Source organism: Choloepus didactylus, chromosome 19, assembly GCF_015220235.1.
Source record: "Choloepus didactylus isolate mChoDid1 chromosome 19, mChoDid1.pri, whole genome shotgun sequence".
Classification (NCBI taxonomy): Eukaryota; Metazoa; Chordata; class Mammalia; order Pilosa; family Megalonychidae; genus Choloepus; species Choloepus didactylus.
Window position 1 is genome coordinate 14,546,992 of NC_051325.1, and position 15,598 is coordinate 14,562,589.

General features: G+C 41.1%; 1 protein-coding gene across 1 annotated transcript; it reads right to left on the reverse strand.

The window, feature by feature from the left end:
- Positions 1-10,677: 10,677 nt before the first annotated feature.
- On the reverse strand, positions 10,678-12,308 carry LOC119515779 (elongation factor 1-alpha 1-like). The gene has a single exon (XM_037811944.1). It carries the CDS (start codon positions 12,291-12,293, stop codon positions 10,905-10,907), a length of 1,389 nt encoding a protein of 462 aa, XP_037667872.1. The 5' UTR covers positions 12,294-12,308; the 3' UTR covers positions 10,678-10,904.
- Between the last annotated feature and the right edge of the window lie 3,290 nt (positions 12,309-15,598).

Consider the following 15,598-nt stretch of genomic DNA (forward strand, 5'->3'; position numbering starts at 1 on the left):
CACACACACACACAAAATTGATTGTGATGATGAATGCACAACTATAGAATAGTACTGTGAATAACTGCACACCATGGATGACTGTATGGTTTCTGAATATATCTCAGTAAAATTGAATTAAAAAAAAACAGTAGAGAGAATCAAGAAAACCCAAAGTTGGTTCTTTTAAAAGATAAATAAAATCGACAAATCTTTAGCTAGAATGACAAAGAATTAAAAAGACAGAAATAACTAAAATCAGAAATTAAAGGGGGGCGGAATTTGCTACTGATACCACAGAAATAAAAAGGATTATAAGAGGATACTATGAACAATTACATGCCAATAACTTAGATAACTGAGATGAAATGGACAAATTCCTAGAAACACACAAACTATCTACGATAAGTCAAGAAGAAATAGAAGATCTCATCAGACTAATAACAAGTAAAGAGACTTAGTCATCAGAAACCTCTCAACAAAGAAAAGCCCCAAACCAGATAGCTTTATCACTGAATTTTATAAAATATTCCAAGAAGAATTAACACCAATCCTGCTCAGACTGTTCTAAAAAACTGAAGAGGAGGGAACACTTCCTAACTCAATCTATGAGGCCAACATCACCCTCATACCAAAGCCAGATAAATACATCTCAAGAAAAGAAAATTACAGATCAATATCCCTCATGAATACAAATGAAAAAGTTCTCAACCAAATACTAGCAAACTGAATTGAATAGCACATTACCAAGTGGGATTTATTCCAGGAAAGCAAGGGGAGTTGAACATAAGAAAATCAATTAATATAATATACCACATTAATAGAATGAAGGACAAAACACACATGATCATATGAATTGATGCAGAAAAGGCATTTGACAAAGTCCAGTACCCCTTCTTGTTAAAAACACTCAGAAAACTAGGAATAGATGGAAACTTCCTCAACATGACAAAGGTCATCCATGATAGAGCCTCAGCCCAAATCCCAGGCCTGTCCATTTGCATCCACCCTAATACCATATAAGTTGGCTTCTGGGGCCGTTCACCGCCATCCTGAGTGGGACCAGTGGGGGCCTGGCACCTTCCCGGGCAATGGGAGTGAACAGGGAGGCCACTGGGAAGTCAGGAAGCTCCTGGCCATCAGGAAGAGATCCAATAAGAGCTCGTTCTCTTCAGGTCTGTGGCTCCACTCAGAGCTGGTCCATGGGCAGGAAGAGCTGAGGGAGCCCAAGACCATGAGAAAAGCCAGCCTGCCATGGCCAGTGCTTTACCTGGGACCCTTGGTTCCATGATCCCACCAGTGCTGGCGTAGAACCTCCATGTTCTTCCCAAAAGCAAAAGGGGAACTAGCCTAAGGAGGGGTTTGCAGTGACTTGCACAATCAAGCGATGGGAAGGGGAAGGACCTCTGAAAACAGGCCCAGAGGAAATGGCCCCCCAGATGATGGGCTGCAGGGATCCTGAAGGCCAGGGGTGCACAAGAACCTTGAGCCTGTTTCCCATAAAAGAAGGGCCTGAGGCAGAGGATCCAGAGAGAAAGTCCAGGCCCTGGAAACCTTGTTGGATGAACATCCTCCCGAGGCCCTGACTGCATCCTTTGCAAACACCAGGCAGCCTCAGAGGCACAGTTAGTTCCAGCTAGGATGGGGCATCAGGAAACAGCCCAGACACCCCTACGAAACGTAATATTTGAAGACACCTCCAGCCACCTCTTGTATTTCTGTGCCAGAAATAAAGTGAGCTTTGCCTAGGAGAAGATGATCATCTCTCACCTTGAAGTGAAAAAGCCTGATTCTGCAGGATGTTTTTATAAATGGGCAGAACTCTGCGTTGGAGGATGCAAGGCCTAAACGCATCCCCCATACCTCTCAAAGGGAATAAAAATGTGTTCTTGCTTTCAGCCACTGAGTTTTGTGGTAACTTGTTATTCATCAAATAATTAATACAAAAGACACCCAAATAATGGGAAAAAAAACCAAACCAGAAACCATCCATCCTTCTCCATCACATAACTCCCCTACTTCCATTTTTATTATATCATCAGAGATGTTCACTCAATTTATAATTGTTAAATGTTACTTTTTCAGTGGGTAACAAGTAAAACTTCAGTCATTCCTTTATATCATGTTTAACATGTTCCATATTTAGCTGCAATTTCTCAAAGTATTGACAGATTACTAATATTTTTATATAGCATCTATGAATTCCTTTGCATTTCTTTTGGTTCGAAAATTTTCAAGTATATTATTGAAGTGTTTTGACTTTTTTTTTGTTTTTTTGGTTTAAAAATGAGAAGACATTGGACAATGAGCTGAAGGGATATTTGTTCCTCAGTAACAAGAGAGGCATTCTTCATTTAATCCTTATACTTAACCCCTAATGTTAATAGGCGTTCATATAAATAGAAGCAAACACACAAAGAGATCAGGGACAAAAGAAATCAATCCAAAATTAAAATCAAGTCAAACAAAACCAAATATTCCTAATTACTTTTCTAAACACTATAGGCACTTTGATGTTATGCTCCTGGATCTAACTATTTACTTAATTTTTTAGCAAATGTTTATATTTTTATGCACAAAGTATCCTGAATTTTCCTGCTACTTGGCACTGGGGTAATTCATGACTTGCAAATTTTTCCTTTATTCCAACTTTTATTTTGTAGATGTTTATCAATATAGATAAAGTTGCATTTTAGTAAATTTGACTTAATAATAAATGCAAAATATAAATGAGTTCAGGATCACAAATGTATTTATGAAAATCAATTTCATTGAGGTATTTTTCACATCCAAGAGTTCAACATTCTGGTTTAAAAAGATAAAACCAGAGCTTTATGGCTACAACAATGGTGTATGAGTTGGTTGCTTTCATTGAATATCATGTAGTAACTAATAATATAGTAAGTGGATGCAGATGTATGTAGATATTTTGTTGAAAAAAGATGAAAAGATGTCCTGTCATAGTCCCCAGGATTTATGTTGCTACATGAAAAAAGGAATTTTTGCAGATGTATTTAAGGTTGTTGTCTTAGCTAGCCAGGATGCTATGACAAACACCATACACTGGTTTGGCTTACACAACAAGCACTTATTGGCTCATGGTTTCAGTGGCAAGAATGGCATGGGTAAGGCCATTCTTTTTTCCTGGAGTCAGTAGGGTTGTGGTGCTGCTTGCTGCAATCCTTGGGGTTCCTTGGCTTGCATCTCTATTTGCACTGACACTTAAAGCACCATTGGATCTGCTGGATCATATGGCCCAAGTAGCAGAGCAGCTTGTATGGAAACCTAGACCTGTTGCATTGCAGAGCCTCCTCCTGTTTTGGTTCCCACTCAAACCTAGTGGCTTTTGGGGTCAGTTGGTAAATGGGTTGGAGTAGCACACCCAGTTGAGGTATATGTTGTCTCCAAAATCTCAAGAGGTCAGTGAGGTGTTGTGCCTTTTTTTTCTTTGTAGGAGGGGCTGGAAATCCAAGATTATCCTTCACCTTAGAAGGGACATCTTGACATGATCCACACTACTGGAAGCTGAGAAATTTCACTGAGCTGGAAGATGCCTGAATTTTTGTTGGATTTATTTCCCATTCTTTGATACACAAATGTCTTACCAGTAACTATAGAGTGGTTGCTACTTCTTGTTCACCAGGTCCAAACAGCATAATGTCATCATGTAATGAACACTATGATATTTTGTGGAAGGAAAGGTGATCAAGGTTCCTTTGCACAAGATGGAAGGATGGAGAATTGATATGTCCCTGAGGGTGGACAGTGAAGGTGTATCGCTAGCCTTGCCAGCTAAAAGAAAACTGTTTTTGGTGGTCTTTATTAACAGGTATAGGGAAAAAAGCATTTTCCAGGTCCGTAGCTGCAGTACCAGGGGGTGTGCTGATTTGCTCAAGCAATGATACCACATCTGGAACAGTGGCTGCACTTGGAGTCACCATTCTGGGTAAGTTTCCAATTACTGATTGTCATCCTCCAGGATCCATCTATTTTATGCATGGGCCAGATAGGAGAGTTGAATGGGGATGTGGTGGGAATCACCACCCCTGCACACTTCAAGTCCTTGATAGTGGCACTAATCTCTGCAATCCCCCCAGGAATCCACTATTGCTTTGATTTGCTATTTTACTAGTTAGAGGCTTCCTCATGGCCTTTCCTACCATAATTGTCCTCATTCCACAAGTCAGGAAACCAACATGGAGATTCTGAAACTTGTTGAGCTCGTCTATTCCAATTTTGCATTCCAGAACTGGGGAAATAACCATAGAATGTGTTCAGGACTCACTGGGCCCACTGTGAGATGGACTTGGGCTAAAACTCCATTGATCATCTAAATTTCGTAAGCCATTGCTCTGACTGGTGGACCAAAGTGACATTTGGGATCTCCTGGATTTAGTGTCAGTTCAGAGGAGGTGTCCAGTAATCCCTGAAATGTCTGATTATTTCCTTATACCCAATGCACAACCACCCTGGTAAAAGGCCACAGGTCCTTTGGGGAAGACTGGAGGAAGATTAACAATATAAGTTTTTGGCAGTGTAGCAGGGAATCCTTCCACAAGGGGACCTGGCCTTCCCCTCATTCAAGGGCTTCTGGGGCTGTTAACTATCTCAAGTCAGGGAATAGATTGAGGGGCTGTGACTCTGTTTCTGTGAGTCAAGTCAGACTTGGAATTCTACTTATACAGATCAAGTAAGAATTTTTAGTGGACTGCCATATATTTCACTTGTAGGACCCCATCCTCAACTATCTAACACCATAAGTCTCTGAGAGTTAGATGATTCTGATTACTGCTTTGATTCTGCTGTCCATTATGGCAGACATGCCTATCTTGTCTTTGTCCTGCTAACTCGGGACCCAGTCATCCCCATTGTCTTTAAGGATCCAAGTTCAGTGGCAGCAGCTCCCAGTGTAATACCTAACTTACAGAGAAGAGCAACCACAGAGCTTTAAAGAGATGTTGGGCTCCTCTTGTAAATTTATTCTTCACAGTCCTGGTGAAAGGTGTGCCCTCTGGACATTCCTGGGGTGGGTGAGCAGATCTTACCTGATTAACCCACTGTAACATTCCAAAATCCCTAAGCTTTGGATCCTTTAATGTACATTATATCATGGCAGTTCTGTCATTTCAAGTTCATTTAGCATAGACCACCTTTTGTCCATGCTTCAGTCATCCAATCGAACAAACTGTTAGAGCCCTTTCTAACCCCTTGAGTGACCACACTGAACCCAGAATCTCTATTTAGTGGATGCATAGCATTAAATTCAGCCTGAATTAAGTTAACTTTATATTCCTTCCACTATTATCCCACAGCCTTAATATCCATTCCCACATGCATTCCCCTGATTTCTGTCTGCTTAAATTGGAAATTATGCTGTTCTTTTGGAGAACAACACACCTCCTCATGGGTCACAATTTGTACCGTGTCTTTCAGGACCTGCTGGGACTTCAGTGTAGTTACAGATCTGGAAGCAAAGAGGGGTGGTGTGGTGGGTCTTGAGGGGAATTAGCAGTGACTTGCCAGTCAACTAGCTCAGGGGATTGCATTAGTTTCCTCTGCCTAAACACAGCTAATTTCAGAGGGTGGTGGGAAGGCTGTTTCCTCAGGGGAGGCAATTACATGTTTATCAGGCAAAGCAGGGTTAAATCTCCTCAGATGGGGTTAGAAGGATAGCTTCCTCAGGGGAGGCCATTACAGCTTTACCTGGCAGAGACGATTCAACAGAATTTAGAAATTTAGGGCTCTAAAGTGAGTCTCCACTGTCATCATGAGAAGTCCGTATGTCCCCATTCCAATTTTCAGGATCCCATTCCTTCCCAATCAATGCCCTCTCATTAATAGACACTCTGCAAGGATGCAAGCTCAATTTTCCTTGTGATTCAGCCACTTTCATGATGACACTCTGCATTTGGTTTTCAGAAATCTCTATTCTGTGGTTATAAGAAATACGAGTTTCTTTCAAGGCACACATAGAAACTTTCATGTCCTTCATGGGGTGCTTGAGCTGGGACTTTGAAGCCCTGAGCTCATTCTTTTCTTTAACAACTTGATCCAGAAGAATTAGGGACAACCAGCCAATGTCATTATATTCTTAACCTTCACAAAAATTTGCTAAAGTAACAAATACACTGTCACCCAGAGCCTTGCCTCGTACACATTTGAGTAGCAGTTTCCAATGGTGATATTTTGTGTATCTCTAGTGCCAATTCACACCATAGGCTACCAGTGCTCTTTTGATCCTTGCAAATAGAGACACTGGTGTGCCTTTAAAGCTAATCAGATTAAGGAACCAATTCCAGAAACCACAGAACCAATTCAGAAATCTCATCCTTAAGATTGTGTTTCTCAAGAACCACTTGAGAAACCACTGTATCAAAATCTGTTATTAGTCAGTTCTCCAGAGAAACATAACTGACAAGATATATATACAAATATACAAATATTAAGAGATTTTTTCATAGGAATTGGCTCATATGACTATTAGGATTGGCATGTCTGAATTCTAGGGCAGACCGCAATTTGTAAACTCTAATAAAGGTGAAGTTGAATACCCCAGGGGGGACGTTGGCTGGCTGAAGTACGGGCAGAAATTTCTTCTTTCTCAAGATTAAATGTTTTTTCCTCAACTGCACTAGCCACATTTCAAATACTCAGTGGCCACCTCTGGCCATGGCTACTGTATAGGATTGCACAGATAAAGAACATTTCCAGCATCACAGAAAGTTCTATTGGACAGAGCTGAGATCTAGGAATTCCAAAGGTTGTTTCTCTTTTTCTTTTCACAGCTGCTGTTTTGAGGCCCACCTCACTTAAAATTTTTTTCCTTTGCTGTGGTAATATACATACAACATAAAATTTCCCATTTTATCCACTTTCAAATATACAATTCAGTGGTATTAATTACAGTCACAGTTTTGTGCTACCATCGCCATCATACATTACCAAAACTTTTTCAACACCTAAAACATGAACTCTATACCCATTAAGAGAAACTCCCCATTTTTCATCTCAACCCAGTGCCTGCTAGCCTGGAATCAACTTTCTGTCTCTATGAATTTGCATATGCTAGGTATTTCATGTAAGTGGAATCATATAATATTTGTCCTTTTGTGTCTGGTTTATTTCACTCAACATGATGTCTTCAAGGTTCATCCATGTTTAGCATGTACCAGAACTTCATTCCTTTCTATGGCTGATAAATATTCCATTGTGTGGATATACTGAATTTTGTTTATCCATTCATCTGTTGACTGACACTTGCTTTTTTCCCACTCTTGGTTATTGTGAATAATGCTGCTATGAACATTGTTGTACAAGTAACTCCTGAGCCCCTGCTTTGTTTTTAGTGTACATGCGTAAGTGGAATTGCTCAGCAATGTGGTGATTCTTTTTGTTTGTTTGTTTTTAATTGTTTTTTTTTAAATTCAGTTTTATTGAGATATATTCACCTATCATACAATCTTCCATGGTGTACAATCAACTGTTCACAGTAACAGTAGTTGTGCATTCATCACCCCAATCTATTTTTTGAACATTTTCCTTATACCAGAAAAAGTAAAATAAGAATAAAAAATAAAACTAAAAAAGTATACCCAAACCATCCCCCCACCCTATGTTTCATTTAGTTTTTGTCCCCATTTTTCTACTCACCCATCCATACACTGGGTAAAGGGAGTGGGATCCACAAGGTTTTCACCATCACACTGTCACCCATTGTAAGCTACATTGCTATACAATCGTCTTCAAGAGTCAAGGCTACTGGGTTGCAGTTTTGACAGTTTCAGGTATTTACTTCTAGCAATTCAAATACCTTAAAACCTAAAAAGATTTATCTATATAGTGCATAAGAGTACCCACCAGAGTGACCTCTAGACTCCATTTGGAATCGCTCAGCCACTGAAACGTTATTTTGTTTCATTTTGCATCCCCCTTTTGGTCAAGAAGATGTTCTCAACCCCATGATGTTGGGTCCAGAGTCATCCCCGGTAGTCATATCCCGCATTGCCAGGGAGATTTACACCCCTGGGAGTCAGGTCCCACATAGCGGGGTAGGGCAGTGAGTTCACCTGCCGAGTTGGCTTAGCTAGAGAGAGAGGGCCACATCTGAGGAACAAAGAAGTACTCAGGGAGATTGTTAGGTACAATTATAAGTGGTTTTAGCTTCTCCTTTGCAGTAACAAGTTCCATAAGAGCAAGCCCCAAGATAGAGGGCTTGGTATTTCAAACTACCAGTCCTCAATGTTTGTGAAAACATCAGCAACAATCTAGGTGAGGAAGTCTCTGCATTTCCCCCCAGTTCTTCAGGGGAGCCTTGCATATATATTTTTATTCTTTGCCCAAACTACTTTGGGATGTATCACTGTTTCACACTAACCTATACACACCTATTCAAAGTTCCATGTAATTACGGTATTTGAATAAACTGTATGAGTTAAATTGTTTAGGAAATATAAATCTTGCACCAAATAAACATCTCTTCCCTTGGTCTCACATGGAAGTTGAAGTTTTAAAACACAGTCAATATCATCCTTTACCCTTTGGCCTGATTTGCCCTAGTCCTAACTAGATCTGCTTCATTCATATCTTTAGTTGAAGTCTGTACTCTTTCAGCTTTTTTAACAGTTTCTTTATGTGTAATACTGACATTCATATCTGCTGAGCTCTAGCTCTGAGTTTCAGGTGTCACACAGACACCCAAAGTTCCAGGGTTCAATCAGGTTATACACAAAGGGATCAGCATCTCAGAATCTGGAGATAGCCTGTGCCAGTTTGAATGTATTATGCCCCCAAAATGCCATGTTCTTTGATGCAATCTTGTGGGGGCAGATGTATTTAGTGTTGATTAGATTGGAATCCTTTAATTGAGTGTTTCCATGGAGATGTGACTCAATCAGCTGTGAGTGAAACATTTGACTGGATAATTTCCATGGAGGTGTGGGCCGGTTTGAATGTATTATGTCCCCTAAAACACCATTATCTTTGATGTAATCTTGTGTGGGCAAGTGTATTACTGTTGATTAGATTGTAATTCTTTGAGTGTTTCCATGGAGGTGCGACTCACCCAACTGTGGGTAATAACTCTGATTGGATAATTTCCATGGAGGTGTGGCCCCGCCCATTCAGCATGGGCCTTGATTGGTTTACTGGAGCACTATATAGGCTCAGACAGAAGAAGCAAGCTTGACACAGCCAAGAGGGACACTTTGAAGAATGCACAGGAGCTGAGAGAGGAACTGCAATTTACAGAGATATTTTGGAGATGGCCTTTGAAAGCAGATTTTTGTTCCAGAGATGCTACGAAAGGACAAACACCCCAAGAGCAACTGAGAGTGACATTTTGAAGAGGAGCTGAAGCCTAGAAAGGAACGTCCTGGGATAAAGCCATTTTGAAACCAGAACTATGGAGCAGATGCCAGCCATGTACTTTCCCATCTAACAGAGGTTTTCCAGACACCATTGGCCATTCTCCAGTGAAGGTACCCGATTGTTGATGCCTTACCTTGGACACTTTATGGCCTTAAGACTATAACTGTGTAACCAAATAAACCCCCTTTTATAAAAGCCAGTCCATATCTGGTGTTTTGCATTTGGCAGCATTAGCAAACTAGAACAAGGTGTTACCCTGTCCATTCAGGGTGGGTGTTAGTTGGATCACTGGAGTACTTTAAAAAGAGCCACACAGGCCCAGACTCTTGCTACAGCCAAGAGGGACATTTCAAAGAATGCACAGGAACTGAGAGAGGAGCTGCAACTTACAGAGACATTTTGAAGATGGCTGTTGAAAGCAGAGTTTTGCTGATGTTTTGGAGGTACTAGCCCAGAGTTTGCCCTGAGATGCTGACACTGACATCTTGGAGAATGCCATTTAGAAATACAACCTGGAAGCAAGCAGACGGCAGCCACGTGCCTTCCCAGATAACAGGTTTTCCAGACCCCATTGGCCATCCTCTAGTGAAGGTACTTGATTGTTCATGTGTTACCTTGGACATTTTATGGCCTTAAGACTGTAACTTTTTAACCAAATAACCTCCCTTTATAAAAGCCAATCCCTTTCTGGTATTTTGCATAAGGCAGCATTAGCAAACTGGAACATAGCCATTACAGTTCAAAAATAGATGTGGCTGCTGTAAGAGCTTACCATCTAGGGACTATTACAGTAAGCGTTCCCCTAATAAGCTGTGCTCTAAGATTCAATTATGAGTTTACCCATGGTAGGTAGTCCATATTCTTTTTTTTTTTTTTCAACTTCCAGTATCTTTTATTTTTCCTAGATACAATAAAACTCATTTACTCCATATTGATATAGACATAACTACACAAAATTAAAATTCTATATGCAACACATGGCCTCTGTAACAGAACTTGGCCTTCTAAGGTAGCTTATGAACATTATAAATTACCCTTTGCTTTTCCATTAAGGTTGCCACCAATAAACCACCCCATTTTTTTAACTAAGTACTTAAATCAACTTAAATGATGATCCCTCCAATTAGGTGAAAAATCCCTCAATTTGTCCTGAAAAAAACTGTTTAACTGGACTATCGTATCAAATTTCAGCGGATAAAACACCAGAAATAGGTTATGAGCACTTTGTCTTTTGCCTGAGCAATTCAAGGCTGACTTTTCAAAAGACGACACAGGTTTCTCATTAAACTTTGTTTTAATGGGTCTCAAAATTCTGTGACAGATTTTTGGTCATTGTTTCCATTTAAAAAGTACTGATTTTAAAAACTAATAACTTAAAACTGCCACACAAAAACAAATGGTCCACAAAACATTCCTTTCCTTCTGAAAGTTTTACGATGCATTGTTATCATTAACCAGTCTTTTACTATTAAACTTAAATGGCCAATTGAGACAAATAGTTCTGAGACCGTTCTTCCACCACTGATTAAAACTGGGGTGGCAGGTGTTATAGGTAATATTCATTTAGCCTTCTGAGCTTTCTGGGCAGACTTGGTGACATTGCCAGCTCCAGCAGCCTTCTTGTCCACAGCCTTGATGACACCCACAGCAACTGTCTGTCTCATATCCCGAACAGCAAAACGACCCAGAGGAGGATAATCAGAGAAGCTCTCAACACACATGGGCTTGCCAGGAACCATATCAACGATGGCAGCATCACCAGATTTCAGAAATTTGGGGCCATCTTCCAGCTTCTTACCAGAACGACGATCAATCTTCTCCTTCAGCTCAGCAAACTTGCAAGCAACGTGAGCTGTGTGACAATCCAGCACAGGTGCATAGCCAGCACTGATTTGGCCTGGATGGTTCAGAATAATCACCTGAGCAGTAAAACCAGCTGCTTCCATCGGTGGATCGTTTTTGCTGTCACCAGCCACATTGCCACGACGAACATCTTTTACAGACACGTTCTTGACATTGAAGCCCACGTTGTCTCCGGGAAGAGCTTCACTCAAAGCTTCATGGTGCATCTCAACAGACTTGACTTCAGTTGTAACGTTGACTGGAGCAAAGATGACCACCATGCCCGGTTTGAGAACACCAGTCTCCACTCGGCCCACAGGGACAGTACCAACACCACCAATTTTGTAGACATCCTGAAGAGGCAGACGCAAGGGTTTGTCAGTTGGACGAGTGGGTGGCAGGATGCAATCCAGAGCTTCAAGCAGCGTGGTTCCACTGGCATTGCCATCCTTACGGGTGACTTTCCATCCCTTGAACCAAGGCATGTTAGCACTTGGCTCCAGCATGTTGTCACCATTCCAACCAGAAATTGGCACAAATGCTACTGTGTCGGGGTTGTAGCCAATTTTCTTAATGTAGGTGCTGACTTCCTTAACGATTTCCTCGTATCTCTTCTGGCTGTAGGGTGGCTCAGTGGAATCCATTTTGTTAACACCAACAATTAGTTGTTTCACACCCAGTGTGTAAGCCAGAAGAGCATGCTCACGGGTCTGCCCATTCTTGGAGATACCAGCTTCAAATTCACCAACACCAGCAGCAACAATCAGGACAGCACAGTCAGCCTGAGATGTGCCTGTAATCATGTTTTTAATAAAGTCTCTGTGCCCTGGGGCATCAATGATGGTCACATAGTACTTGCTGGTCTCAAATTTCCACAGGGAGATATCAATGGTGATACCACGCTCATGTTCAGCTTTCAGTTTATCCAAGACCCAGGCATATTTGAAGGACCCCTTTCCCATCTCAGCAGCCTCCTTCTCAAATTTTTCGATGGTTCTTTTGTCAATTCCACCACATTTGTAGATCAGGTGGCCAGTAGTGGTGGATTTGCCCGAATCTACGTGTCCAATAACGACAATGTTGATATGAGTCTTTTCCTTTCCCATTTTGGCTTAAGAATCAGGAATGGTTTTCACGACACCTGTGTTCTGGCGGCAAACCCGTTGCGAAAAAGCAGCCCATATTCTTGCGTGTACTTTTTCTGTAAGGGCTAAGAATCCATTGTTTAATACAAGTTCCTGAAGATATTTTTCCATGTGTTCTTCTAAGAACTTTATAGTTTAGTTTTTAAACTTAGGTCTTTGATCAATTTTCAAGTTAATTTTTGCATTTGGTGTGAGGTAGGGGTCCACTTCCATTCTTTTGCATGTTGATATCCAGTCTTCCCAACACCCCTCCTGTTTTCAAATTGCCTTTTTCTTGATTTGGGTCTTGCCTAGTTATGGTAACCCTCTGTTTTCCTGAGCTCTGGGAAGGATGGCTCTGCCAGTTTTTGTTTGTTGTTCAAAAATTCAGTGGTGGGATGGACCCCTGGAGTGTCTCACTCCACCATCTCACTGGTGTTACCTCTTGGCCCACCCACACTTTGAGAAGCAAAGATCTACAGGAACTATAGATCCGCACAATAAAATATCCCAAATAGTACGATTACCCTTCTTAAAGCCAGTGGTTTGGGACCATGGATTCATCTTAGAAACACCTAGGGAAACTTAAAAAAAATTCCTATGTCCTTGAGTGTGACAGGTAACGCGATAAATCCAAATCAGAATGGGGAGGGGTGGGCACTGGTATTTTAAAATGCATCCCAAGTGATTCTGCTGGGACTGGGGTGGAGAATTGCTGCTTCAGGCTTGAATTCATCACCATTACCTGCACTGACATGCAAAGAGTGGGGAGGGCTAGGGAATGTTTTCTGGGATTGTTAAAATACACAACTCTCTGGAGATCTCTGTGTTGAACAGCCAGCAGGAAACTGCTCCATTTTGTCTACTGACATTTTTTGCAGTTGAAGTCTCTGCGAAACAAGACTGCAGCTTTAAAAATTGTTAGTATTTAAAACATTCTACTAGGGACTAAGTAACAGAGGCAGGAGAAATAGAAACCCAACAACAGGACTATGCCCGTGGAGTTCTCCAGAAGAGATGCTTTGCAGCCATCGAAGGTTAACTGAGCTTCCTTTTGATATTATTTGCGTCAAATGCCCCCAAATTGAAACCTGACTCATTTAAGGAAGTCAAGTTGGGAAAGTAAACCATTTTTACGTTAGCTCATTTCTTATGCTCATGGATATCCCTCGGAAGATGCTTTCAGCCTAAATATTGCCTTTTAACACTTAGGGAACAGGCAGCGATGGGGCCAGGCAGGACATGAACGCAATTTCAGTTAAGCAATTTTATCTTTGTTTAGATTTGTCTCTCCAACTGGTATCTACCTGGACATCAGGAATGCATCAGAGTTGCTCGTGAGATTTTAAATTCTCTATGTCAAATGTAGAAATTAAGAAAAGATATTTTATAAATATTTAAAAGCAAAATTTCCTGGTTTCTGCCTTAGGCCAATATAACTGCATTCAGAAATTGGACAGGTAGTGTAGAAGGAACTGTTTATAAACATTACTGATTACAATAAAGACCACTTAGGCCTTTCAGCTGAGCTGGCTTTTTGCAGCAATGATGGCACCATTCAGATGACAATGCACAGATGAGTATTTGCGCTCAAAGTCACAGACATACACACACCCCAAAATGCAAGCCTATGGTGCCGTTTTCTTTTCTATTTTTGTCAGGAATCACTCCTGTGATTTTTCTGGGCCTCTACAGAATATGTATGGTGAGGTCTTCGGTATTGCAAATCTGTCACAGCTGTCTATCCCCACAGGCCATCACTAAGCTTGTGTATTTGTGCTTACACCCACAACCAGAAACAAAGCGATGCACGCCACAAACATGTTTCATGATCTATGTTGAATAAAAAAATGCACGGAGATTGCCTTAAAAACCTGCAACCATGACATTTTACTAATACACTGTGCTTGTTTGCTGTTTATGACTCTGATTTTCTTGGGGAGAAATCTTTCTAAATTTACCAACTGTTGAACAAAGCACTGTCATTTTTCTCCAAGTGTGACATTGGTAGAAAGCATGTTATGAGGACAGGTGGTCATGAACTGCTTCTCTCCCAATCTAAACCCTCCTCCCCAACTATTACTAATAAACATCTAAGGCATTAAGCACTTTTGCCTTGTGGTGGTACATGGTTTTGTCATTGTGCTACAACAAAGAATGAATTTTAGGTGTAAACAAAGGAAAAACCATCTCTGACCTTCTATGGCCATATGGCATTGATAGCACCCCAAGGAAATAAGTGACCTATGATCAATTATTGAACTACTTTCTTTATTCTAAGTATTATAACTATTTGAAATAATTTTGTCCTCCACATGCACAAGGGAAATCAACTCCTTGAGGAGCTCTCGAACCTTGCAGAGTTCCTTGTAGAGGCCCGGCTCCCCGCTCCAGACCCACGGGATCTCTGGAGTGGGCCCCCACATAGTGCATTTCACCAGCTCCACCTGAGAGTTCTGCTGTGTGTCCCACATCCTGTGGCGCCCCCTGTCTCCAGAAGAGGGTCATTCTGGAGATTTTTTCAGAGGCCCAGAACTCATGCTATGTCTGATGTTTACAAAGGATAAATGTATGCCAGGCCCAAACCAGAGAGCCCACATTTCCTCTAAAATGAATGTCTGCTTTTTGTAACTGGGCCTTTAATAATTATTCATAAGGATGATAGGACTTTATCAAAGAAAAATATTTTTTAAACAGATGATATCCAAAATTATATACATTAAAAAAATTCCAACACAATACAGATGGAATTCCAGTTACAGGTGAACTGAAACATCCAGAATACCTCGTGAGCGCTTTATCTCAAAATACATAGCATCATAGCTGTCTTCACATATTAATTAATTTTAAAGAAATTTCTGGAGGGATATCATCTTTACTCTTCTCTAGATCATATTAAGAAGATGTCAGAGCTGGAAGGGGCCTCAGGCAGTCCGATAACTTCGTTTGGGAGAAATTCCGACTCCTGCCCTTAAGTCCAGAGCTCCCTGAGATTTTGGCTTTCAACAGAATGATAATTCTATGACCAGCGTATCTTCACCCAGAGTTTGAAAGGTGGGTTAGGAATGTTTCTTGTTTCATTCCGTGAACCACAGAACCTGGGTAAGCCATAAACACAGCCCTCTGCCTTGGAGGTCTCTTGATGGCCTCAACCTCACCCGGATGTTGGCAACGAGAACCCATTAAGAACCCACCTCGGGCCACTTCCAGGCCAGCAAAGGGGAGAAGTCATGTCAGACTGTGACATGCAAAGAACATGCCATGAAGGAACCAGTGATGATGCAAAG